Genomic DNA, 24,688 nt, shown 5'->3' on the forward strand with positions numbered 1-24,688 from the left:
TGTCTAACTTCCTCATTACCTCCTCAAATAATGCTAACAGATTTGTCAGACATGACCTCCCCTCGACTAAGCCGTGCTGACTCAGTCCTATTTTATCCTGCACTTCCAAGTACACCGCGATCTCATCTTTAATAACGGGCTCTAAAATCTTACCAGTGACCAAAATCAGGCTAACCGGCCTATAATTTCCCATCTTCTGTCTCCCTTCCTTCTTAAACAGGGGTGTTACATTAGCCATTTTCCAGTCCTCTGGGACTCTCCCTGCCTCCAGTGATTCCTGAAAGTTGGTGGTGCCTGGGACATAATCACATTCACTGAATCATACGTAACAGATAATGGCAGGCTGGTGCCTGACTAAGTCTGTGAGTCAGCTCTCCCAATTTTGCACAAGCTCCCAGATGCTTGTAAGGAGGACTTGTTGGGATGAATGGGTGTGGTTTGCCTATTTTCTTTCCAGTGCCTACTTTTCTGTAGTGGGCTGATAAACCGAGTGGAATGCCGGAGGATGAATAAGAGTCGACCACTTGCTGTGGGGCTGGAGTCAGGTATGGACCCTTACCTAGAAGGCATCAGTACCAGTTTGTTTATCTCATGATCATGACTGTGATGAGCTGTTTATTCCAGATTTATTAATGAATGGAATGCAAATTTTCCCAGCTGTCCTACAGGATTTGAACTCCTGGCTTTGGAGTATTTAGTCTCGGCCTTTAGCTTCCTGGTTCAGTAACATTACTAAATTGCAATCATTCCCACCACGCCCTGTTTCACTCTGATATTGTTTGAATATGAAGTCACAGCATCTTGAAGAATCATGGTTTAGATTTTTTGTGAAATGGTTTTGACAAACGTTCTGAAGAAACCTCTTTCACAGCCACAGTTGCAGCTTCTGCTCAGGGTGTGAGTGATGAGCCAGATTCATGTTTGTGTATCTTGTTCACGAGGGCCCCAATCCATGGATTCCACTTTGGAGTGGTGTGACGCCCATACCTGGTGACCCATTCCACTTGGGATACAAGGGGCTGGTTTAGCGCAGTGGACTAAACAGCTGGCTTGTAATGCAGAACAAGGCAGGCAGCGCGGCTTCAATTCCCGTACCCGCCTCCCCGAACAGGCGCTGGAATGTGGCGACTAGGGGCCTTTCACAGTAACTTCATTGAAGCCTACTTGTGACAATAAGCGATTATTATTATTGTTATTACTGCTGTGCAGAGGATGTAGCGGAAGGCAGCAGGTAGAAAAGAGGCTTAAGACAAAGAAATATAATTATATGATCGTGAATAAACCCAGTCAGGAATTCAGGAGAGACTTTGCCCACAGAGCAGTGAGAATGTGGAACTGTCTACTACAGAGTAGTTGAGGCAAATCACATTGATGCATTTGGGAGAAGGGATATGCTGGCAGGATGAGCTGAGGTAAAGGGAGTGCAATGAAGCTGGCATGGAGCATTAACAACTGTCACAGACTAGCTGTGCTCGATCGCCTGTTTCTCTGCTGTCAATTCTGTCAACTTGGTAGAAACTGAAGATGGCGACAAGTAATTTTGGAGAAGCTCCATTTGGAATGTCTGAAACCCCTCCCTCCGGTAATCCCGTAAGAACAGTAGTAATGAGCAGTAAAAGCAACCAGAACATTGACATAATGAAAGGATGCTGTGAGTAAGAAAATAATTTGTCTGTTCAAAGGCTGAAAGTAGAGGGCATGGCTCCGAGGCTGTTTGTTGTCAGTGAATTTTATTCTGCTAGTGTTCATACATTGTCGTCTGATATAACCAGAGGGATCTTGTCTCATTGCGGGACATGGAACCTTGCTTTTCAGCCAGTAAACTCCTGCTGACAAGATCAAGTGCTGCTCGCGACCAGGATTAGCAGTTTTACTGGTGGGCTGAGGGGCTGGGCTGAGCGCTGGTGAACTATGGCTTCAGGGTTTCTTCTTTTAAACTGTGTTTTTTAAGCTATCATTTATTACTCATGAAAAGGCAGGTCTGTGAACCAGGCAGGTAGGCAGCAGTGTCTGGAATATCAACCCTTGTATTGGCAGGAGTTTGGGACATTTTTAATGTGAGTGTATAGAGTGTGTCTAATTCCCGTTAAAAGTCTTAAAATGGCAGCTTTTCACCCTTCCGGCATTTGTATAAATGACTGCGATTCCTGTTTAAAGCAAATCCAGGAGGTGCCAGGTTCAGTCTTAGCTTGAGCGTTATAATGGGATTATGGAGAGGATAATCGTGATCGCGCGATTACATGCTGCCCAGATAGGGGATCTGGTAAGAAGCATGCCAAACTTCACTGTCACGATTCCACAGTTAAATCATCTCACTGTCCACATGAGGACTGACCACTTGGTGAGTTATTGGAGGGTGACTGGAATATGGCAGGAAATGGAGTTGAGGCTAAATCAGCTGTGATTTAATGGAATGGCAGAATGGACTCTGAATGGCCTACTTCTGTTCCTGGATTCAAACGAGGTATGCAAATTGAGGATAAACTTCAAAGGATCATTTTGAGAGTTGTGGCAACCTTTTTGCATTTACTTGTTTTGAAGCAGTATTTTTCTGCTCATGTGCAATCTGTTGTCCATTCCCTATGTTTTTATTTCCTTATGTTTTTACACTGTTAAATTTTGCGAGGCTCTCTTTGTTTTTGGCCCCTTTTCTGACAGAACTGGTTTAAGGTTCTGAGGATGGAGTCAGGCACCGTTCTTAATGCGAGGTGTCTTTCTCCACTGGAGTTTGCAGACATGTGCTAGCCTTGCCCTGGCAGTTTACAGGAACTGTGATCTCTTCTCAATGTAGTCCTCAGGCTTGCTATGTTTGCATTCTGTCTCCAGGTTGGAAAATGTTTAATCTACGCAAAATGTCCTATTGTCTAGTTTTGTCTCAAAATCCTAAGCAACATTTGTCTAATGGTCCGCCATCCGGACCAGCAGTCAGTCAACAAGCTCCGAAAACCTGTAATCCAGTCTAATTTTGATGATTAAAATGAAGAGAAAAATGGATACTAAACTATTAAAAAATATATATATATTTTATTAAAGTTTTTCGATCAAACAAAAATTTCCCATTTTACGACTTTGTAATAATATATACATTGATCGCTTTTGAAATAAATAATATGCTAACTAACGGCAACTGTCAACAACAAAATAAGAAACAACAGAAATAGGAACTAAAATAGTAACTTCGTAAAATCTAATATAAATAACTAATATATAAACACACACATAAAAACCCCTGAGGACCCAAATGAGTCCACCCCCCTCCCCCCGGGTTGCTGCTGCTACCTTTCCTATTTTCCCTTATCGCTCTGCGAGATAGTCGAGGAACGGTTGCCACCGCCTGGTGAACCCTTGAGCCGAACCTCTTAGTGCGTACTTTATCCGCTCCAATTTTATGAACCCTGCCATGTCGTTTATCCAGGCCTCCACGCCTGGGGGTTTAGCTTCTTTCCACATAAGTAGAATCCTTCGCCGAGCTACTAGGGACGCAAAGGCCAAAACATCGGCCTCTCTCGCCTCCTGCACTCCCGGCTCTTGTGCAACCCCAAATATAGCCAACCCCCAGCTTGGTTCGACCCGAACCCCCACCACCTTTGAAATCACTTTTGCCACACGCACCCAGAACCCATGCAATACCGGACATGACCAAAACATGTGGGTATGATTCGCTGGGCTTCTCGAGCACCTCGCACACCTATCCTCCACCCCAAAAAATTTACTGAGCCGTGCTCCAGTCATATGTGCCCTGTGTAATACCTTAAACTGAATCAGGCTTAGCCTGGCACACGAGGACGACGAGTTTACCCTGCTTAGGGCATCTGCCCACAGCCCCTCCTCGATCTCCTCCCCCAGCTCTTCTTCCCATTTCCCTTTTAGTTCATCTACCATAGTCTCCCCTTCGTCCCTCATTTCCCTATATATATCTGACACCTTACCATCCCCCACCCATGTCTTTGAGATCACTCTGTCCTGCACCTCTTGTGTCGGGAGCTGCGGGAATTCCCTCACCTGTTGCCTCGCAAAAGCCCTCAGTTGCATATACCTGAATGCATTCCCTTGGGGCAACCCATATTTCTCGGTCAGCGCTCCCAGACTCGCGAACTTCCCATCCACAAACAGATCTTTCAGTTGCGTTATTCCTGCTCTTTGCCACATTCCATATCCCCCATCCATTCCCCCCGGGGCAAACCTATGATTGTTTCTTATCGGGGACCCCCTCAAGGCTCCAGTCTTTCCCCTATGCCGTCTCCACTGTCCCCAAATCTTCAGTGTAGCCACCACCACCGGGCTTGTGGTGTAGTTCCTCGGTGAGAACGGCAATGGGGCTGTCACCATAGCCTGTAGGCTAGTCCCCCTACAGGACGCCCTCTCTAATCTCTTCCACGCCGCTCCCTCCTCCTCTCCCATCCACTTACTCACCATTGAAATATTAGCGGCCCAATAATACTCACTTAGGCTCGGTAGTGCCAGCCCCCCCCTATCCCTGCTACGCTGTAAGAATCCCTTCCTCACTCTCGGGGTCTTCCCGGCCCACACAAAACCCATGATGCTCTTTTCAATCCTTTTAAAAAAAACCTTCGTGATCACCACCGGGAGGCACTGAAACACACAGAGGAATCTCGGGAGGACCACCATCTTAACCGCCTGCACCCTCCCTGCCAGTGACAGGGATACCATATCCCATCTCTTGAAATCCTCCTCCATCTGTTCCACCAACCGCGTTAAATTTAACCTATGCAATGTGCCCCAATTCTTAGCTATCTGGATCCCCAGGTAACGAAAGTCCCTTGTTACCTTCCTCAACGGTAGGTCCTCTACTCTGCTCCCCTGGATGCACCACAAACAACTCACTTTTCCCCATGTTCAATTTATACCCTGAAAAATCCCCAAACTCCCCAAGTATCCGCATTATTTCTGGCATCCCCTCCGCCGGGTCCGCCACGTATAGTAGCAAATCGTCCGCATACAAAGATACCCGGTGTTCTTCTCCTCCCCTAAGTACTCCCCTCCACTTCTTGGAACCCCTCAACGCTATCGCCAGGGGCTCAATCGCCAGTGCAAACAATAATGGGGACAGAGGGCATCCCTGCCTTGTCCCTCTATGGAGCCGAAAATATGCAGATCCCCATCCATTCGTGACCACGCTCGCCACTGGGGCCCTATACAACAGCTGCACCCATCTAACATACCCCTCTCCAAAACTAAATCTCCTCAACACCTCCCACAAATAATCCCACTCCACTCTATCAAATGCTTTCTCGGCATCCATCGCCACTACTATCTCCGTTTCTCCCTCTGGTGGGGCCATCATCATTACCCCTAACCACCTCTGTATATTCGTGTTCAGCTGTCTCCCCTTCACAAACCCAGTTTGGTCCTCGTGGACCACCCCCGGGACACATTCCTCTATTCTCATTGCCATTACCTTGGCCAGGACCTTGGCATCTACATTTAGGAGGGAAATAGGTCTATATGTGGGTCCTTTTCCTTCTTTAAGAGAAGCGATATCATTGCTTCAGACATAGTCGGGGGCAGTTGTCCCCTTTCCTTTGCCTCATTAAAGGTCCTCGTCAGTACCGGGGCGAGCAAGTCCACATATTTTCTATAGAATTCGACTGGGAATCCATCCGGTCCCGGGGTCTTTCCCGCCTGCATGCTCCTAATTCCTTTCACCACTTCTTCTACCTCGATCTGTGCTCCCAGTCCTACCCTTTCCTGCTATTCCACCTTGGGAAATTCCAGCCGATCCAAGAAGCCCATCATTCTCTCCCTCCCATCCGGGGGTTGAGCTTCATATAATTTTTTATAAAATGTCTTGAACACTCCATTCACTCTCTCCGCTCCCCGCTCCATCTCTCCTTCCTCATCCCTCACTTCCCCCTATTTCCCTCGCTGCTCCCCTTTTCCTCAATTGGTGTGCCAGCAACCTGCTCACCTTCTCCCCATATTCGTACTGTACACCCTGTGCCTTCCTCCATTGTGCCTCTGCAGTGCCTGTAGTCAGCAAGTCAAATTCTACATGTAGCCTTTGCCTTTCCCTGTACAGTCCCTCCTCCGGTGCTTCTGCATATTGTCTGTCCACCCTCAAAAGTTCTTGCAGCAACCGCTCCCGTTCCTTACTCTCCTGCTTCCCTTTATGTGCCCTTATTGATATCAGCTCCCCTCTAACCACCGCCTTCAACGCCTCCCAGACCACTCCCACCTGGACCTCCCCATTATCATTGAGTTCCAAGTACTTTTCAATGCACCCCCTCACCCTTAGACACACCCCCTCATCTGCCATTAGTCCCATGTCCATTCTCCAGGGTGGGCGCCCTCCTGTTTCCTCCCCTATCTCCAAGTCCACCCAGTGTGGAGCGTGATCCGAAATGGCTATAGCCGTATACTCCGTTCCCCTCACCTTCGGGATCAATGCCCTACCCAGCACAAAAAAGTCTATTCGCGAGTAGACTTTATGGACATAGGAGAAAAACGAGAACTCCTTACTCCTAGGTCTGCTAAATCTCCACGGGTCTACACCTCCCATCTGCTCCATAAAATCTTTAAGTACCTTGGCTGCTGCCGGCCTCCTTCCAGTCCTGGACTTCGACCTATCCAGCCCTGGTTCCAACACCGTATTAAAATCTCCCCCCATTATCAGCTTTCCCATCTCTAGGTCCGGAATGCGTCCTAGCATCCGCCTCATAAAGTTGGCATCATCCCAGTTCGTGGCATATACGTTTACCAAAACCACCGTCTCCCCCTGTAGTTTGCCACTCACCATCACGTATCTGCCCCCGTTATCCGCCACTATAGTCTTTGCCTCGAACATTACCCGCTTCCCCACTAATATAGCCACCCCCCTGTTTTTCGCATCTAGCCCCGAATGGAACACCTGCCCCACCCATCTTTTGCGTAGCCTAACCTGGTCTATCAGTTTCAGGTGCGTTTCCTGTAACATAACCACATCTGCCTTAAGTTTCTTAAGGTGTGCGAGTACCCGTGCCCTCTTTATCGGCCCGTTCAGCCCTCTCACGTTCCACGTGATCAGCCGAGTTGGGGGGCTTCCTACCCCCCCCCCCCCCCCTTGTCGATTAGCCATCACCTTTTTCCAGCTCCTCACCCGGTTCCCACGTAGCTGTATCTCCCCCAGGCGGTGCCCCCCTGCCCATCCTCTCCCATACCAGCTCCCCCCTCTCCCCAGCAGCAGCAACCCAGTAATTCCCCCCTCCCACCCCCCCCCCCCCCCCCCGCTAGATCCCCCGCTAGCGTAATTACTCCCCCCATGTTGCTCCCAGAAGTCAGCAAACTCTGGCTGACCTCGGCTTCCCCCCCGTGACCTCGGCTCGCACCTTGCAACGCCCCCTCCTTCCTGCTTCTCTCTTCCCGCCATGATTATCATAGCGCGGGAACCAAGCCTGCGCTTCTCCCTTGCCCCGCCCCCAATGGCCAACGCCCCATCTCCTCCACCTCCCCTCCTCCCCCCATCACCACCTGTGGGAGAGAGAAAAGTTACCACATCGCAGGATTAGTACATAAAACCCCTCTTTGCCCCCCACATTCGCCCCACCACTTTGTTCGAACGTTCTTTTTAATAACCCGCTCATTCCAGTTTTTCTTCCACAATAAAAGTCCACGCTTCATCCGCCGTCTCAAAGTAGTGGTGCCTCCCTCGGTATGTGACCCACAGTCTTGCCGGTTGCAGCATTCCAAATTTTATCTTTTTATGAAGCACCGCCTTGGCCCGATTAAAGCTCGCCCTCCTTCTCGCCACCTCCGCACTCCAGTCTTGATAAACGCGGATCACCGCGTTCTCCCATTTACTGCTCCGAGTTTTCTTCGCCCATCTAAGGACCATTTCTCTATCCTTAAAACGGAGGAATCTCACCACTATGGCTCTGGGAATTTCTCCTGCTCTCAGTCCTCGTGCCATCACTCGGTATGCTCCCTCCAACGGACCCGCCGGGGCCTCCGCTCCCATTAACGAGTGCAGCATTGTGCTCACATATGCCCCGACGTCCGCTCCCTCCACACCTTCAGGAAGACCAAGAATCCTCAGGTTGTTCCGCCTTGCGTTGTTTTCCAGTGCCTCCAACCTTTCCACACATCGTTTCTGATGTGCCTCCTGCGTCTCCGTCTTCACCACCAGGCCCTGTATGTCGTCCAATACTAAACTATTTTAACGAGATTAAAGTTATGACTAAAGACGGGAATTCAAGATTCATGCCTCAAATTAAAATTATTTTTGGAGCATTGCATGCTCGCAGCATTTGGAAATAAATTCACTTCAACGATTTGCCCAGAATGGAAGAATTCAATATTTAAAATCCACATCTTGTACAGTTTTTGAAAGGAGAACATACATGCACAATTTTAAACTCTGTCGCAGATTTCTTTAGTGATGGCTTATTTTGGGTCTTCACTAATGTATTTTGTAGGTTTTTTTTTTCTAAGGAGTTTTTGACCACGTCGTGCCTCAGTGTCCCTTATAGTAGACGCACCCAAACTGCTTGCTGCCTTGCCCAAGTGGTTGTTATTCTCCTGAGAATCTAGACAATGGGTTCAACCTTTAACTGCATCCCAGGGGCTGTTTAGCACAGGGCTAAATCGCTGGCTTTGAAAGCAGACCAAGGCAGGCCAGCAGCACGGTTCGATTCCCGTGACAGCCTCCCCGAACAGGCGCCGGAATGTGGCGACTAGGGGCTTTTCACAGTAACTTCATTTGAAGCCTACTTGTGACAATAAGCGATTTTCATTCATTTTTCACAGTTGAGCTGTTTCCATCAGGGTCACACATGGCAATCAAGAGTAGGGGTTCAGCTTGACTCCTTTTTAAAAATCATACCCATCAACTATTCCTCTTAAAAACAGAAGGGTACCGAGACGCCAACTGTGGTCCTATGAATTCATCCAAATCGGCAAAGCCGGGACCAAAACACAGAAACCAACAGTCTCTGTCTGTCTGCCTATATCAAGAAATCCCAGTATTCACATGGTAAGGATAATGGGGTGGGTTCAGGGTGGCAATATTTGTTGTATGTATTGGACACATTAGGAATTGATTTTCTGTATACTGGAATTCATTGCTGTGTGATATCAGTCTTAGACAAGCCAAAAGACTTCCAAAGAGATTGCAAATGGTTTAGAACCATAGAAAATAAAAAGCACGGAAAGGGGGCCATTCGGCCCATCTTGTCCATGCCGACCAAAGATCCCTCGATGCCCTTTTCTTTTAAAATTCTGTGGATCCAATTGTTTTTTTTTTTTTTTTCCAATTACGGGGCAATTTAGCGTGGCCAATCCTCCTAAGCTACACATCTTTGGGTTGTGGGGGTGAAACCCACGCAGACATGGGGACAATGTGCAAACTCCACACGGTCAGTGACCCAGGGCCGGGATTCGAATCCGGGTCTTCAGCGCCGCAGTTCCAGTGCTAACCACTGTGCCACATGCCCTTTCTAACCCCATCTTCCTGCACATAGCCACCAATTCTGTAAAAAACTGGGTGTGGGGCCAGTGTTGTTGATTATATAGAATATTACAAAATGGAATCCGGTTGTTTCACCCAACCAGCCTGCATCAATGTTCATCCTGCATGTGAACCATGTTTACCCTTTCTTCTCCTAATACTCCTTTGATCCCTGTTCCTTCATGTTGCTACCAGTGCTGCCTAGACTTTTTGCTTTCGGATCATTTTGGTTTCTTCATGTCAGCGCCTCCTTATAGTGTCAAAGTTCAAGGGCTGAGATGCACTTTCACATACCATGCTGACCTGATGCTGCACTACACAATTATTCCTTGTGAGCTGTTTAAGCCATTCTGGTGCCACTAGTGCACACATGTAAATGGACATCAGACTTGTCTCGCCCAGGCACAATCCCTTGACACAAGCAAAAATACAGAGCCAAAACCTTGCACCACTTTAGAAGTGGGCTGGAGATGATCAATCGAACTCCAGGAGCCTGCAAAAAGTATATGAAAAGTTCCAGCTTCCCATACAACTTCTGTACTGGGAGATGTTCTCTGTTCTCTAGCGGTTCAGTACTGCAGAGTTGGTGTAACATTGAAATGGTGCTCTCTTACAGTAAGTGCATTCTAAAGGTGGCCCTGATCTTCAGACCAGGGAATTTTCACATAGCGCATTACTGTACACACACTGACTGCATTTATTTTACTTATGTTACCACCACCACCAACACTCTTCACCCCTGCCCTGAATGAAGCTGTTGACTCTTCACTGGGAGCTGCTGACACGGTGTCTGTCCTCGTGTGCGAAACTCGATGGTAAATATCAGCAAGCTATGCAACCACTGGGGAAGATCAGAATTGTGTCTGAGCCTGTGTTGCCTGGTATCCCTGCGCCATTTGATTGAGATATTCTTATCCACTTCCACTTTCTAACCCAGGGGAAATAAGATTTCTTTTGGCATAGTTTTGCCATCCGAGTTGAGCAGAGCTAAACAGTCGGCTTCTTGCTGCTCTGTCCAGCTCCATTATCACGTGCATTGTATGGGGATTCCAGGTGAGCCTTGAACACCTTTAACCCCTTTATCCCAACTGATCGACTGATTGTTCTGAAAATATCCACTCTGAATGGCTTGTATGAAAGAGAGGCGCAATACTCACCTGTACAAACAGTTCACTTGTGCTGTTTACCTTGCAGTCTGGCAACCCCCTGACCAAACAGTCAGGTGGATTGAAAGCTGAAGTTTATTTTGTTAGTTTGAGTTGGAAGGATAGATATCGCAGCCTCCTCCAGAGATTACTCAAGTGTTGAGAAGAAGTATCTGAAAAAATTCTTGGATTCTGGTAAGTAAAGCGAAAACTGACCTAAAGCAAACATTTATGGTGTGCTTTATACATTTTTTCCACAAGTAAAAAAAGTATTTTAAGTTTCTTATTTTTGTTTTTAAAAAAGCAATTTTTATTTTTCCGATTTCTGTCTAAATGTGTGCATTATATAGTTTTCCCCGCACCTTAGTTTAACAGTTACCAGGCCAAGGAGCAGTGAACCCTTGAACTTGGGGTCAAAAAGAGAGCTTTCTGAAAAGAGAAAGAGTTGAAGGCTACATGCAGTCAGAAGGTGGGAGGGGGGCCTGGACTCTGGGAGGGAGTTTCAAGGTGGTGGGGGGAACAGCGTTAGGGAGGGATGTTTGGGGGAGGGGGGGTATGGAGAGCCGGGGAGGGGGGTTTGAAGGTGGGGAGGGTGGAGCCGAGTAGGGGAATTTGAAGGGGGGGAGCCAGGGAGGGGGGAGCCGAGTAGGGGAATTTGAAGGGGGGGAGCCAGGGAGGGGAATTTGAATAATAGGAAACAAAGAAATGGCAGAGTAACTGAATAGTTACTTTGCATCAGTCTTCACGGTGGAAGACATCAGTGGGATACCAGAACTTGAGGAGAATCAGGAGGCAGAGGTGAGTGCAGTGGCCATCACTAAGGAGAAGGTTTTGGGGGAACTGAAAGGTCTGAAGGTGGATAAATCACCTGGATCGGATGGACTACACCCCTGGGTTCTGAAGGAGGTAGCTGAGAAGATTGTGCAGGTAGCTGAGAAGATTCTTTCGGGAATCACTGGAGGCAGGGAAGGTCCCAGAGGACTGGAAATGTAATGTAACATCCCTGTTTAAGAAGGGAGGAAGGCAGAAGACCGGAAATTATGGTCCGGTTAGCCTGACTTTGGTGATTGGTAAGATTTTAGAGTCCATTATTAAAGATAAGTTTGTGGAGTACTTGGAAGTGCATGATAAAATAGGACTGAGTCAGCATGGCTTCATCAAGGGGAGGTCATGCCTGACAAATCTGTTAGAATTATTTGAGGAGGTAATGAGGAAGTTAGAGAAAGGAGAACCAGTGGATGTGATCTATTTAGATTTCCAGAAGGCCTTTGACAAAGTACTGTATAGGAGGTTATTAAATAAATTAAGAGCCCATGGTGTTAAGGGTAAGATGCATGGTTAGAGGGTTAGCTGACTGGCAGAAGGCAGAGAGTAGGGATAAAGGGGTCTCTTTCAGGATGGAAGCTGGTGACTAGTGGTGTGCCTCGGGGGCCGGTGTTGGGACCACAACTTTTCACAATATACATTAATGATCTGGAAGAAGGAACTGAGGGTTAAGTTTGCAGATGTACGGCAGCACGGTGGCGCAGTGGTAGCACTGCAGTCTCACTGCGCTGAGGTCCCAGGTTCGATCCCGGCTCTGGGTCACTGTCCGTGTGGAGTTTGCACATTCTCCCCGTGTTTGCGTGGGTTTTGCCCCCACAACCCAAAGATGTGCAAGGTAGGTGGATTGAACACGCTAAATTGCCCCTTAATTGGAAAAAATGAATTGGATACTCTAAATTAAAAAAAAAAAGTTTGCAGATGATACAAAGATATGCAGAGGGACAGGTGGTATTGAGAAAGCGGGGGGCTGCAAAAGGGCTTGGACAGGCTAGGAGGGTGGGTAAAGAAGTGACAGAGTGAATACAATGTGGAAACGTGTGAGGTTATGCACTTTGGTAGGTAGAATGGAGGCATAAATTATTTTCTGAATGGGAAAAGGCTTAGGAAATCAGAAGCACAAAGGGATTTAGGAGTCCTAGTTCAGAATTCTCTTAAGGCTCAGTCGGCAGTTAGGAAGGCAAATGCAATGTTAGCATTCATGTTGAGAGGGCTAGAATACAAGAGCAGGGATGTACTGTTGAAGCTGTATAAGGCTCAGGTCAGACCCCATTTGGAGTATTGTGAGCAGTTTTGGGCCCCGTATTTAAGGAAGGATGTTCTGGCCTTGGAAAGGGTCCAGAGGAGGTTCACAAGAATGATGCCTGGAATGAAGAGCTTGCCATATGAGGAGCGGTTGAGGACTCTGGGTCTGTACTCATTGGAGTTTAGAAGGATATAGGGAAATCTTATTGAAACTTACAGGATACTGAGTGGCCTGGATAGAGTGGATGTGGAGGGGATGTTTCCGTGGTAGGAAAAACTAGACCCAAGGCACAGCCTCAGACTGAAGTGACGATCCTTTAAAACTGAGATGAGGAGGAATCTCTTCAGCCAGAGGGTGGTGAATCTAGGAATTCTTTGCTGCAGCAGGCTGTGGAGGCCAAATCACTGAGTGTCTTTAAGACAGAGATTGCTAGATTCTTGATTAATTTTTAAAAAAAATTTAGAATACCCAATTATTATTTTTCCAATTAAGGGGCAATTTAGCTGGTCCAATCACCTACCTGCACATCTTTGGGTTTTGGGGGTGAAACCCAATCAGACACGGGGAGAAGGTGCAAACTCCACACAGACAGTGACCCAGGGCTGGGATTTCAACCTGTGTCCTCAGCGCCTCAGTCCCAGTGCTAACCACTGCGCCACCATGTTGCCCCCTGGCTCTTGATTAACGGGGGAATCCGGGATTATGGGGAGAAGGTAGGAGAATGGGGATGAGAAACATATCAACCATGATTGAATGACAGAACAGACTCGATGGTCCGAATGGCCCAATGGTGTTCCTATGTCTTACGGCCTTACGGGGGGAGCCAGGGAGGGGAGTTTGAAGTGGGGCGGGGAGAGCTGAGGTGGGGGGGGGGGGGGGGAATTTGAAAAGTGGGGATGGGGAGGGAAGTTCAATGTGGGGGGTTGGGATAGCTCGGTTTGGGGAAGTGGGGGGGAGGTTTGAAAGGAGGTGGGGTGGGGGTCTGAAGGGAGCTGGGTGAAGGGGGGTGTTTGAGGAAGGGGAGTGTAGGGGATGGGCCTCATGGGGACATGGTAATTGGGGGTTGAGTTTAAGGAGAACAAACTGTTACTAACATGAACAGGTCACAGAGTACTCTGTTGAAATGCCTCTCTTTCCTGGGGACAACAGTTTAACTTGCTGTGTGGAAATGTCTGGTTTAAACACGGGTTCAAAACATTATGGAAATGGAGAGCTCTGCTTTACACCTTAAAGTACCACCCAATGATGCTTTAATCTCTTGTGTGAACATGGCAACCCATTTGTGATTTTATGTGTTTAAAAACAATTTCAATAGAGATAGAAATGAGTATAAACATCATTAAGTAGCAGAGTCTCAGAGCAGTACTATCCTGGGCACTGCTCTTGCTCTTTTGTGTGTAGACCAGGCTTGAGCCACATCTATTTAGCTGTTCACTGTTCCTTGACCCAGTGGGAGCAATGGCCATCCTGCTTTAACAAAACAGGACTGACGTTTGATTGATTGATTGAATCAACTTTTAATTTGCCTGAGTACCATGGTCGGGTCGATTAGCTCACTTGGCTGGACAGGTGGTTTGTGATTTATGGAGCGATGCCAATAGCGTGGGTTCAATTCCAGTCTCACCACCTCAACCTTGTCCCTTGCCTGAGGTCTGGTGACCCTCTGACTAAATCACCACCAGTCAGCTCTCTCTCAAAGGGGAGAGCAGCCTATGGTCCTCGGGGACTGTGGCAGCATTTACATTTCATTTGAATGGGTATAATAAAGAAAGGTTGTGTCCAGGTGAGGTGTGAATGGCTCCATAGCAGCCATTTGAATGTAACATGAAGGGATAAAGAAGGAAACGAGCCAGAAAAACGCTCCAAATAGAACAAGGCAGAGGCTATAATCTAAAGTCATTGAAGTGAATATTGAGACCGTGAATCTAGAGAAGAGTGCTGAATTGATCGGTCAATGTTCTTGAGCTTCACTTGAAACACTTAACAAGCCATGGACACGAGGCCAGAGTGGGAACAAGGTGGGGAATTAAACGACAAGTGACCAGAAACTTGGGGTCATGCTTACGGACTGAACAGAGGTGTTATGCAAAGATGTTACGTAGTCTTTTGTTTGGACTCCCCAAATTAGAGGTTATTACATTGTGATCGGTGAATACAATATACTAAACTAAGAAACTCATTAAGTACTTGCCTCTAGCTAATATATTGAAAAGGCTTGTGTGCATGCCCTGCCATCTTTTGATTGTAAATTCAATTGTCCAAACCTAATGTATATTATCTGTATAAAATGTCATCCAGTCAAGTGGTCCAGTTATATTGGCAGGCGGGTGTAATTACAACATGACAAATCCATGTAAGCAGTTTCTATTACAAATCAGGCTATAGCTTATAATGGAGGTATTGAAATGAGATTAAAAATGAGTGACTTGAAAGTGGAGATTGAATTACATGATGCGTTTTGGTCCAATTATTGCCCCAGTTCTCCTGAAGCTTCTCAGCCCTGTATTACAGCATGCTGGTGGGGGCAACACACTGGGATTTCAGCTAGCATTGATGAACTGCTCATCTAGTCTTGTTCACAATTATACCGCTCCATAATAAGAAAGCACAAGAAATCAATAAACAAATGGGAAATGGGAAAATAAAAATGTAGTGTATGAAAATTTAAGAAGTGATGGCTGATGCAACTTTAATTTAAAAAGCCCATAGGCATTTGTAGGGGCATGGGAGAAGCAATATGATATGCACTCCATCTTTAAAGTCTTTCGATGAAGTATTGCACGATAATATTGAGACGGTAAATATTTGGTGAGGCAGTGGCAAAGTCATTGGACCAGTAACCCAGAAGCCCAGCCTAATTCTCAGGGGACAAGGGTTCAAATCCCATCACGGCAACTGGTGGAATTTGATGAATAAATCTGGAATATAAAACTAGTCCCAGTCATCGTGACCGTGAAACTATCATTGATTATTGTAATAATCAGGGCAGCATGGTAGCACAAGTGGATAGCACTGTGGCTTCACAGCGCCAGGGTCCCAGGTTTGATTCCCCGCTGGGTCACTGTCTGTGCGGAGTCTGCATGTTCTCTCCGTGTCTGCGTGGGTTTCCTCCGGGTGCTCCGGTTTCCTCCCACAGTCCAAAGACATGCAGGTTAGGTGGATTGGCCATGATAAATTGCCCTTAGTGACCAAAAAGGTTAGGAGGGGTTACGGGGATAGTAGGGTGGAAGTGAGGGCTTAAGTGGATCGGTGCAGACTCGATGGGCTGAATGGCCTCCTTCTGCACTGTATGTTCTATGTTCTAAAAACCCATCTGGTTCACTAATGTCCATTAGTGAAGGAAACCTGCTGTCCTTATCTGGTCTTTCCTACTTGTGACTCCAGACCTTCAATGCTGGCCCAGCACATCCCATTGTAGAATTTTTAAAATCCTGACGTGAAACAGCCGTGTACGGCGGTTGGTGCTGTTCCTTGCTTACTTCTTGAATTTGCCACTCAGTGAAGATCATATCTGTGCCTCTCGATGGACGAAAACCACACAGACTCGAGGAGTTCCTGGAAGCTAGGAGAAGGTGAACAAGAACTTTAGTGTGGCAGGCAGCAGGGAGACTCGTCCGTAGTTAGCGTAATCAGACTTGACTCCCTTCTTGAATATAGTCACGATCACAGTACCCCTGCGATTCCCCCAGCAGGTGCTGTTCCTCCCAGATGAGGGATATGGGATTGTGCAGCCATGTCAGGCATGTATCTCTCTCATGTTTGAGAATTTTAACAGGGATTCCATCTGCTCCAGGGGCTTTTGTTGATTTTTTTGCTGTTGAATGGGTTTTTAACTTCACTTCTGGTGTAGAACCAAGACCAAGCCAGATGGGGTACTGAGGAATGGAGCTGAGAGCTTTTGAATCGAAGACAGTGTCTCAGTCAAGGAGTTGTTCAAAATGTTCTCTCCAGTGAGCACTGACTGCCTTCCTATCCTTCATGAACTCCTCAGTGAGATTGGCCCTCAAGGGTTTGGTACATTGATCATTTTGTCAGTGTTGAAGAAACCGTGCGTGTTGTTGGTGTCAGCGAGTTGTTGGATCTCCCCCACTGTTTCTACCACCATTTCTTTGTCTCGGGTTTCATGCTGTACCATTACCGTCAGCTGCCTGTAGCACTGCTGCTTTCCCATTGAGCTAAGGTGAAGATTCCAGCCGCTGAAGGCTTTGTGCTTGAGCTTGGTTACGTCCTGTATCTCCTGGTAACTGGTTTGATAGAAACAACCATGTTTCCTGGTAGAGGGACCCAAGAACCCCTTTGTAGGTACTTATTATGGTGGACTTTAGGGTTGACCTTGCAGTATGGAAACTGTGTGTGTGCTGGTGACTGGGGGTTGAGAGATTGGCACTGAGGTGCTCAATGAGAAGGGCTATCTTGATGGGATCTTTGAAACCACCAATGTTAATTTTGCTGCAGCATTGATTCTGTTGCCCCTGCTGCTTGGGGGTCAGGCTGATGGAGATGGTAGATCAGACAAGGCGGTGATTGGCCATTAGTCTCCAGTACCTGTCATAGTGTGAGTGATGTGGACATCTCTCTGATCCTTTGCTTGAACAATGACTCAGTCAGGTCAGGGTCAGTGTTTGGACCTAGGGTGATGCCATGAGGTCTTGTGCTTCTAATGACAAGATCATGTTCTGGACAGGAGGACAACGCGGGTGGAGTTTGCCATCCCCACACCCTCCTTTCCAGAGAGTCATGGGCAGCACGGTAGCATTGTGGATAGCACAATTGCTTCACAGCTCCAGGGTCCCAGGTTCGATTCCGGCTTGGGTTACTGTCTGTGCGGAGTCTGCACGTTCTCGCCGTGTGTGCGTGGGTTTCCTCCGGGTGCTCCGGTTTCCTCCCACAGTCCAATGTTGTGCAGGTTAGGTGGATTGGCCATGATAAATTGCCCTTAGTGTCCAAAATTGCCCTTAGTGTTGGGTGGGGTTACTGGGTTATGGGGATAGGGTGGAGGTGTTGACCTTGGGTAGGGTGCTCTTTCCAAGAGCTGGTGCAGACTCGATGAGCTGAATGGCCTCCTTCTGCACTGTAAATTCTATGATAATCAAAATGTCCTCCCCGACTCCGGCATGGAAATCTCCGAGGAGAATCAGCCTGCTGGGATTTTATCAAGGTTGGAGTGGAATCCCTCCTTGGTATCGTCTTGTCTCCAGTGTTGGAGTGAATGTTCTGGTGACAGTGACACGCTGATTCATCGTTCGGGTGAGCTGGGAAATCATGAGGCACTCGTTTATCCAACGAGAGCCACTGAGTCACCACAAAAGCTGGTGCGTGTTAGTTGATTTGAGGGTGTAATTAAGAAAATGAATAAGATACTTGGCTAAATTGTCAAATTAGTTTGAGTTCAAATATCCAGGCCTGCTAGTGGTGGTAAAGTGTTTTAGCAGTCTGCACTTGTATATAATATTGCTTAGTTCTGTCCAGTGATATAAAGGACATTCCAGATCTTAGAGCAGGTGAAGAAATTAAAGTGACTTGCTAAGCAATGGTTCTCCAGCTTTCAAGCCCTCTGAGGTTATCTGAGATGCCATATAAAATATTTAAATGTGGAAGAAAATATAAATCCAGAGCAATATTTTTTAAAATTAATTTACGGAATAGGGCATCGCTGGTTAGGCCAGCATTTATTGCCCATCTGTCATTGCCCTTCAGAAGGTGGTGCTGAGTTGCCGCCTTGAACCGCTGCAGTCCTTCAGGTGTAGGTACACCCACTGTTGTTAGGGAAGAAGTTCCAGGATGTTGCCCCAGCGACAGTGAAGGAACGGTGATATATTTCCAATATGTTCAGGCATGCCAGAGTAAGAGACAGGTTTGGGATTGTGTCAAGTAGGTTTATAGCTAGTGCCAGGAGATGCTGCTTCACACAGTGGATGAGCAACTACTACAGTTGATTGCAAAGAGGAATAATTAAGTCTAGACACAACTTATTTCGGGCATTGGGTGTTTTAATACAAAGATCGCAGGGTTGGTGTTCTGGAGAATGAGATCAAATGGGCTGAAGAGCTAATCTGGAAAAGGATGGGGGGGAAGGTTTTTGGGTCTGATGGCCTTTTCATGTTCCTTAAAAGTTCCACTAATTCTAGTTTTCAAAAGTGTACCAATGACTGTTTTCCTGTGAGCTTCGACAATCAGTGTTAAGAACTGTTCTCTGAGAGTTTCGGGTGCACTGTTCCCCCCCCTCGATATGTGTGCACACTGCACTCTTCCACTTATTTTTTCTTGCCTCTGCCCTAGTCTTTCTTTTTTTCTCATCTCTGCCCTAGTCTAACAGTGCTGAGGCCATTCCAGCTGCTAGCAGTTATTTAAGTTGGTCAACTCAGCGTGGTTAAAGTGTGGAACCCCACGGAGTGAGATTTGATAGCTGCAGCAGGGGTTTAATTATTTGCGTGTCATTGGTAGATTTCAAACTATTTAATTTTTAGATGGGATGGCTGCAGCCCTGTGTTGGCAGCTTTGTTTTTAAAATCAGAACTTTATTATACATCTGTAAATTTATCCACATGGGAGCCGGTTAGCTCAGTTGGCTCAGTTTGTGATGCAGGGCCTACAGCGCAGGTTCAAATCCCGTACCAACTGAGGTTATTCATGGAGGCCCGCCTTCTCAACTGTGCCCCTTGCCTGAGGTGTGGTGATCCTCAGGTTAAATCACCACCAGTCAGCTCTCCCCGTCAAAGGATAAAGCAGTCCATGGCCATCTAGGGCTATGGCGACTGTTTTTATTTATCCGTATGTTCACAAGTACAGGCACTTTCAAAAGGGGAGTTAATGGTATTTACACAAAAGCTGCTCACATAGAACATACAATGTAGAAGGAGGCCATTCGGCCCATCGAGTCTGCACCGGCCCACTTAAGCCCTCACTTCCACCCAATCCCCGTAACCCAATAACCCCTTCTAACGTTTTATTGGACACTAAGGGCAATTTAGCATAGCAAATCCACCTAACCTGCACGTCTTTGGACTGTGGGAGGAAATCGGAGCACCCGGAGGAAACCCACGCAGACACGGGCCCACGCAGACACGGGGAGAATGTGCAGACTCCGCACAGACAGTGACCCAGCAGGGAATCGAACCTGGGACCCTGGCGCTGTGAAGCCACAGTGCTACCATGCTGCCCGCAGCCATATATAGTCATTCCAGTGCTGTGTCAGTTTATGATAAAATGATTACTGAGGGGATTATTTGATTTATAAAAATAAATAAATAAAGGAGAAGAGAAATCATTTTAATTTTACTTGTTTAGCCATGTGTGCTGAGCAGTTGTGAAATCTTGAAACCGGAATTGAGAAGCTTGAGAAATTTGGGAAGGAGGGTAGAATGTGCCTGCCCTTCCCCACCCTGTAGAGGGTGGGCGTGCGGTCGGCGCGCTCTTGCCTATCTGTGTCAGAAAAAGACTTGGTGGGTTTAATGTTTGTTATTCCTAATAGTTCTGCATGATGATTCTACTGGCACTGCACTTGGCTAATATGTTCATGTATAGCTCTCAAAGAAACAAATTAAGAGGGTCAATGCTTGTTACTATTAAATTTCAACTTTTTCTTGGAATGCTACCTACGCTTTGTGCTTTTAATTACTAACAAATAAAGCTGTCTACTTCAATGTGATCGTGTCTGGCTTCTAACTGCTTCTCTTCCTTCCTTTTTGTTATCCTGCAGTGTTCTGTGCCCAGGTCTTTGTGGCTAGGCTGCTCCAACCTGGTAGAGAGCATGTGCGCACTGAGATGCCTGCAGAGCATGCCCAGTGTGAGATGTCTCCAGGTGCCTTATCTTCTTTACTTACTGTGTTTTTATTTTTTTTGCTCTGGTTCTGTAACTGTGTTTGTAACCCTCTGAGTACTGACCAGTTCTAGATACAGCCTGTCCCTGTTGGGGTTGGGCAGTGTTGAGGATGTTGGTGGGGTCCGTGTGTATGTGCCAATGAGCTTCTTTAAAGCTCAAAGCTCACCTCACCCACAGTCGGGATATTGTGGCTGGGCCCAGCACCCTTGGCTTTCTGTGACTATTGCTGGAAAGTGTTGCTTCTCTGTATAACCAGGGCTCAGCTGTCATGCACTCTTTGGCCAACTTATGTTGACTCTTCATTGGCCACTCACTCGAGATCAGTTGCCACCCGAGTGTTGTATTTGAAGGCTGTCTGTGCCTGTCCAACTGTACCCTCTGTGTCTCTGAGCCTGGAGGGAAGTTTGTTTTTAATTAACGAGAAAAATACTGAACTGAGCTACGGGACTGGTTGTTGGGGTAGGTGTGGAGGAAGGGGGATGTGGTTGCTTCCCGGTCAGTTACACAAGCTATATTTGCTGTCAGGGTTGCTGCCTAGTTGCTGTGGGTGCTGTTTGAGGTGGTTACTAGGGGATCTGGGTGCTGCTGAGGGTGTTGTTGGGGTGGGACCTGTGGGGTGTTGCCAGGGTGGGAGAGGGGCCTGTGGGGTCGGGTGTTGCCTGGGGTGGGGGAGGGGCCTGTGATGTGTTGTCAGGGTGGGGGAGAGGCCGGTGACCATCGCGGGAAGGGGGGTAGGGTTTGAGATGAGTGAGGGGCTGGTGGGATGTTGCTGAAACTCTTGCATGTCTCATTAAGCACCGTGCCCTAGGCTGCTTGATACCGCCCCTCACCGTTTCTTGTGACTGGCAGTATGAATAGGGTAATGATCTGTGGTTTGTGACCGAGACTGTACCTTTCCTTCAGCTCTCCCTCCCCATCAAACTAAGGTGAGCAGTTTGTAACTAAAGAGAGGGAAATTATCTGGAGCTTGCTGTCCTGATAGAAACTGGGGAGGTCAAGGAGGCATCATCTGTTCCCTGAACTAGAATAGACTTTCTTTCAGGGACAAAGTTCACCAAAGATAATTGTAAAGAGGCTTGAACATTCGGATTAGAATTTGAAATGCTTCACTTGCCTAGGACATTGCGCAGTGGAAATAAATTTGGAATATGGAGAGAAATGGTACCGAGCTCTTTTGCTAAAATCCAAGGGTCTGAGACAATTTGATCCAAATTGGCATGCTTTCACTTCAGCGTTGAAGTGAGCCTCATTCTGTGCCTTCACGTTTTACACACCTGCAGCACTCAGAGGGTTAAATTTATTTTGATGAATCCCTTTTGGTTTTGTTTGTACAGCTTAGTGTTTGTGTGTGCTAATGTGTAAATCTGTCATGTTTTAGAACAATATTAAATGTAAAATTTTGTATGTCTTTGCATGTGGCATGGTTTGAAGTCATTTGCAATATAGCTGGTGGCATTTGGCTTCTAGGTTGTTAGTGCAGTGTGTACCAGTTAGACTTTACACACAGTTGCCTGGTGGTTACCAGGGGATCCCCTAGTAACCACCTCAAACAGATATAAGCTCATTGATGTGCATTCTTCGGCCAATAATGTCAGGAACCTAAATTGACAGACAATGTTATGGATCAGAAATGTTTGCAAAATTGCACCCACTTTTGGAATTAATCTCCTCAGGGCTGTTGAAATAAGTTGGACACTGACCCGTTTTTGTGTTAGTCAATCGGCTAACCAGTAAGCTAGTTCTGAGGTGAAGCTACTTAAGGTCTCAACTGGAAAAGGCAGCATACTTGTTTAAAAAAAAATAAAAAATTGTGCCTTTCACAATTTTGGGGCACCCCAAAGTGCTTTACAGCCAGTAAGTCGTTGCTGCAATGTGTTGGCAGTTTACACATCAAGATCCCACAAACCGTAATAGCAAAGAAATCTGTTTTAGTGATGTTAGCTGAGGGACAATTATTAACCAGGACACTGAAGAATTCCCCCATCTCCTCTTTAAAATAGTATGTTAGAATATTGTCCAACTTACCTGAGGAGATAGATGGGGCCTCGCTTTAATGTCTTATCCAAAAGATGACATCTCTGTCAGTGCAACACCTCCGCAATATTGCACTGGAATGTCAGCCTAGATCCTGCATCCAAGTCCTGCAAATGGGGCTTGAATCCATGTCCGTCTGTCTCTGGAAGTTCTACTAACTCAGCCATGGCTGATGGTCTTAGTGCTCTTTGCCAATCACCGCAAGGTGGCTACTGGAATGACGAATGACCTGAATGTCATGGCTATTGCACGAATGCCATGGCAAGATGAGGAGAGAAGACCAAGCAGTTGGCATTCCTGCTCCTGCCAGAGCCCAACAATTCCTTTCAGGAAAGAATGAGAGCGTATGCACTGGCAGAGGACATTATTGCTGTTGGCTGCAATGCCCTTCATTGTCAAACGGACTGATGCATTCACTTGACTTGTTGGAGTATCCAGGCTGGGCCTATGGAGTCATGAATTGGATTAGATTTTGTTTATTGTCATGTGTATCAAGGTACAGTGAAAAGTATTTTTCGTTGAGCAGCTCAACAGATCATTAAGTACATGAAAAGAAAAGGAAATAAAAGAAAATACATAATAGGGCAACACAAGGTACACAATGTAACTAGATAACACCGGCAACGGGTGAAGCATACAGGTGTATCGTGTTAATCAGGTCAGTCCATAAGAGGGTCGTTTCGGTGTCTGGTAACAGTGGGGAAGAAGCTGTTTTTGAGTCTGATCGTGCGTGTTCTCAGACTTTTGTATCTCCTGCCTGATGGGAGAAGTTGGAAGAGTGAGTAGGCCGGGTGGGAGGGGTCTTTGATTATGCTGCCCGCTTTCCCCAGGCAGCGGGAGGTGTAGATGGAGTCAATGGATGGGAGGCAGGTTCGTGTGATGAACTGGGCTGTGTTCACGACTCTCTGAAGTTTCTTGCGGTCTTGGGCTGAGCAGTTGCCATACCAGGCTGTGATTCAGTCAGATAGGATGCTTTCTATAGTGCATCTGTAAAAGTTGGTAAGAGTTAATGTGGACATGCCGAATTTCCTTAGTTTCCTGTGGAAGTATAGGCGCTGTTGTGCTTTCTTGGTGGAAGCGTCGACGTGGGTGGACCAGGACAGATTTTTGGTGACGTGTACCCCTAGGAATTTGAAACTGCTAACCATCTCCACCTCAGCCCCTTTGAAGTGTACAGTACTTTGCTTTCTGAAGTCAGTGACTAGCTGTTTAGTTTTGCTGGCATTGAGGGATAGATTGGTGTCCAGTAAGACTTGGCACCTTCAGGAGAGTAGCAGGATGGAGAGGGTAAACCTGGTGTGTGTGTGTAGGTCTTCATTTTACAAGTATGATTTGAAGGTTGCCATGTGCCTGGGCGAACAGTGTATTTCAGGGTTTCACTTCTCCTTAGCATGGTTTCTTTTTTAATCAGCAGTTGGTTTGTAGAGTTCACCAGAGCATAGTTCCTGTTCAGAGGGTGCAGTGTTCAAATCTTGAAAAGCTTGAAGAGACAGTTGTAGGTTTGCTGAGGCCATTGAAGTGAACATGTTTGGTCACTCAGAAGGTTGTGACTCATTCCTCCGTCAGCCCCCAGCATGGATTTCTGATGGTCATGTCAATTTTCTGATTTAAAAAAAAAAAACCTCTGGTACCCTAACTCTCTCAAGTTGAGGCTTCTACAATACATTTCACCATGCTGCTGTTGTATTGATTTCCATTCAGTGATGTTTCGTGGAAGCACTGTTGGGGTGGGGCAGAAGGAGCTCTGTGACCAAATGATATATCTGAAGGTGCTTTGTTGGAAGTGATATCAGGAGGACTGATTTTCAGAGCTTGCCCTGTGCTGAGCAGTTAGGCCTCACTCTGGGTAAAATCAGCCAGCCGTTCTGCTCCAGGTTATTATACGGTGACCCCTGTCACACCTAGCACTGCTGCGATATGTAAATTGCTGACATTCACAGCTTTGCCTCACCTCTGAAAGGCTGGACACTTAACCAGATTGTGCATGAAACTGCCAAAGAGGAGCAGTGGAGGTGTGTCTATACTGTCCTGTGCTGTCCCTCGACATGTTTAATTAATTAAATAAATTGCATAGTGTTGTACTTAAGCCAGAGAAGTTGCTTTGCTCTGCCCTGGAAGGCGGGCAGTTGCGATCAGTTCACCGGTGTATATGCCCTGGTCACGCAGACAAATTGGAA

General features: G+C 46.8%; 1 protein-coding gene across 3 annotated transcripts in view; it reads left to right on the forward strand.

Moving 5' to 3' along the window:
• The window catches only part of LOC140426737 (F-box/WD repeat-containing protein 11), a 199,468-nt gene that overhangs the window by 29,430 nt on the left and 145,350 nt on the right, over positions 1 to 24,688 (forward strand). Inside the window, exon 2 of one of the 3 annotated variants that reach the window (XM_072511860.1) lies at positions 20,355 to 20,456. The exons of the other annotated variants lie outside the window; for them this stretch is intronic. Coding sequence (XP_072367961.1) covers positions 20,355 to 20,456 — 102 coding nt within the window. The remainder of the gene's footprint in view (positions 1 to 20,354; positions 20,457 to 24,688) is intronic. 3 annotated transcript variants of the gene reach the window in all.

Source organism: Scyliorhinus torazame, chromosome 7 (genome assembly GCF_047496885.1).
Source record: "Scyliorhinus torazame isolate Kashiwa2021f chromosome 7, sScyTor2.1, whole genome shotgun sequence".
In the NCBI taxonomy this organism is placed as follows: Eukaryota; Metazoa; Chordata; class Chondrichthyes; order Carcharhiniformes; family Scyliorhinidae; genus Scyliorhinus; species Scyliorhinus torazame.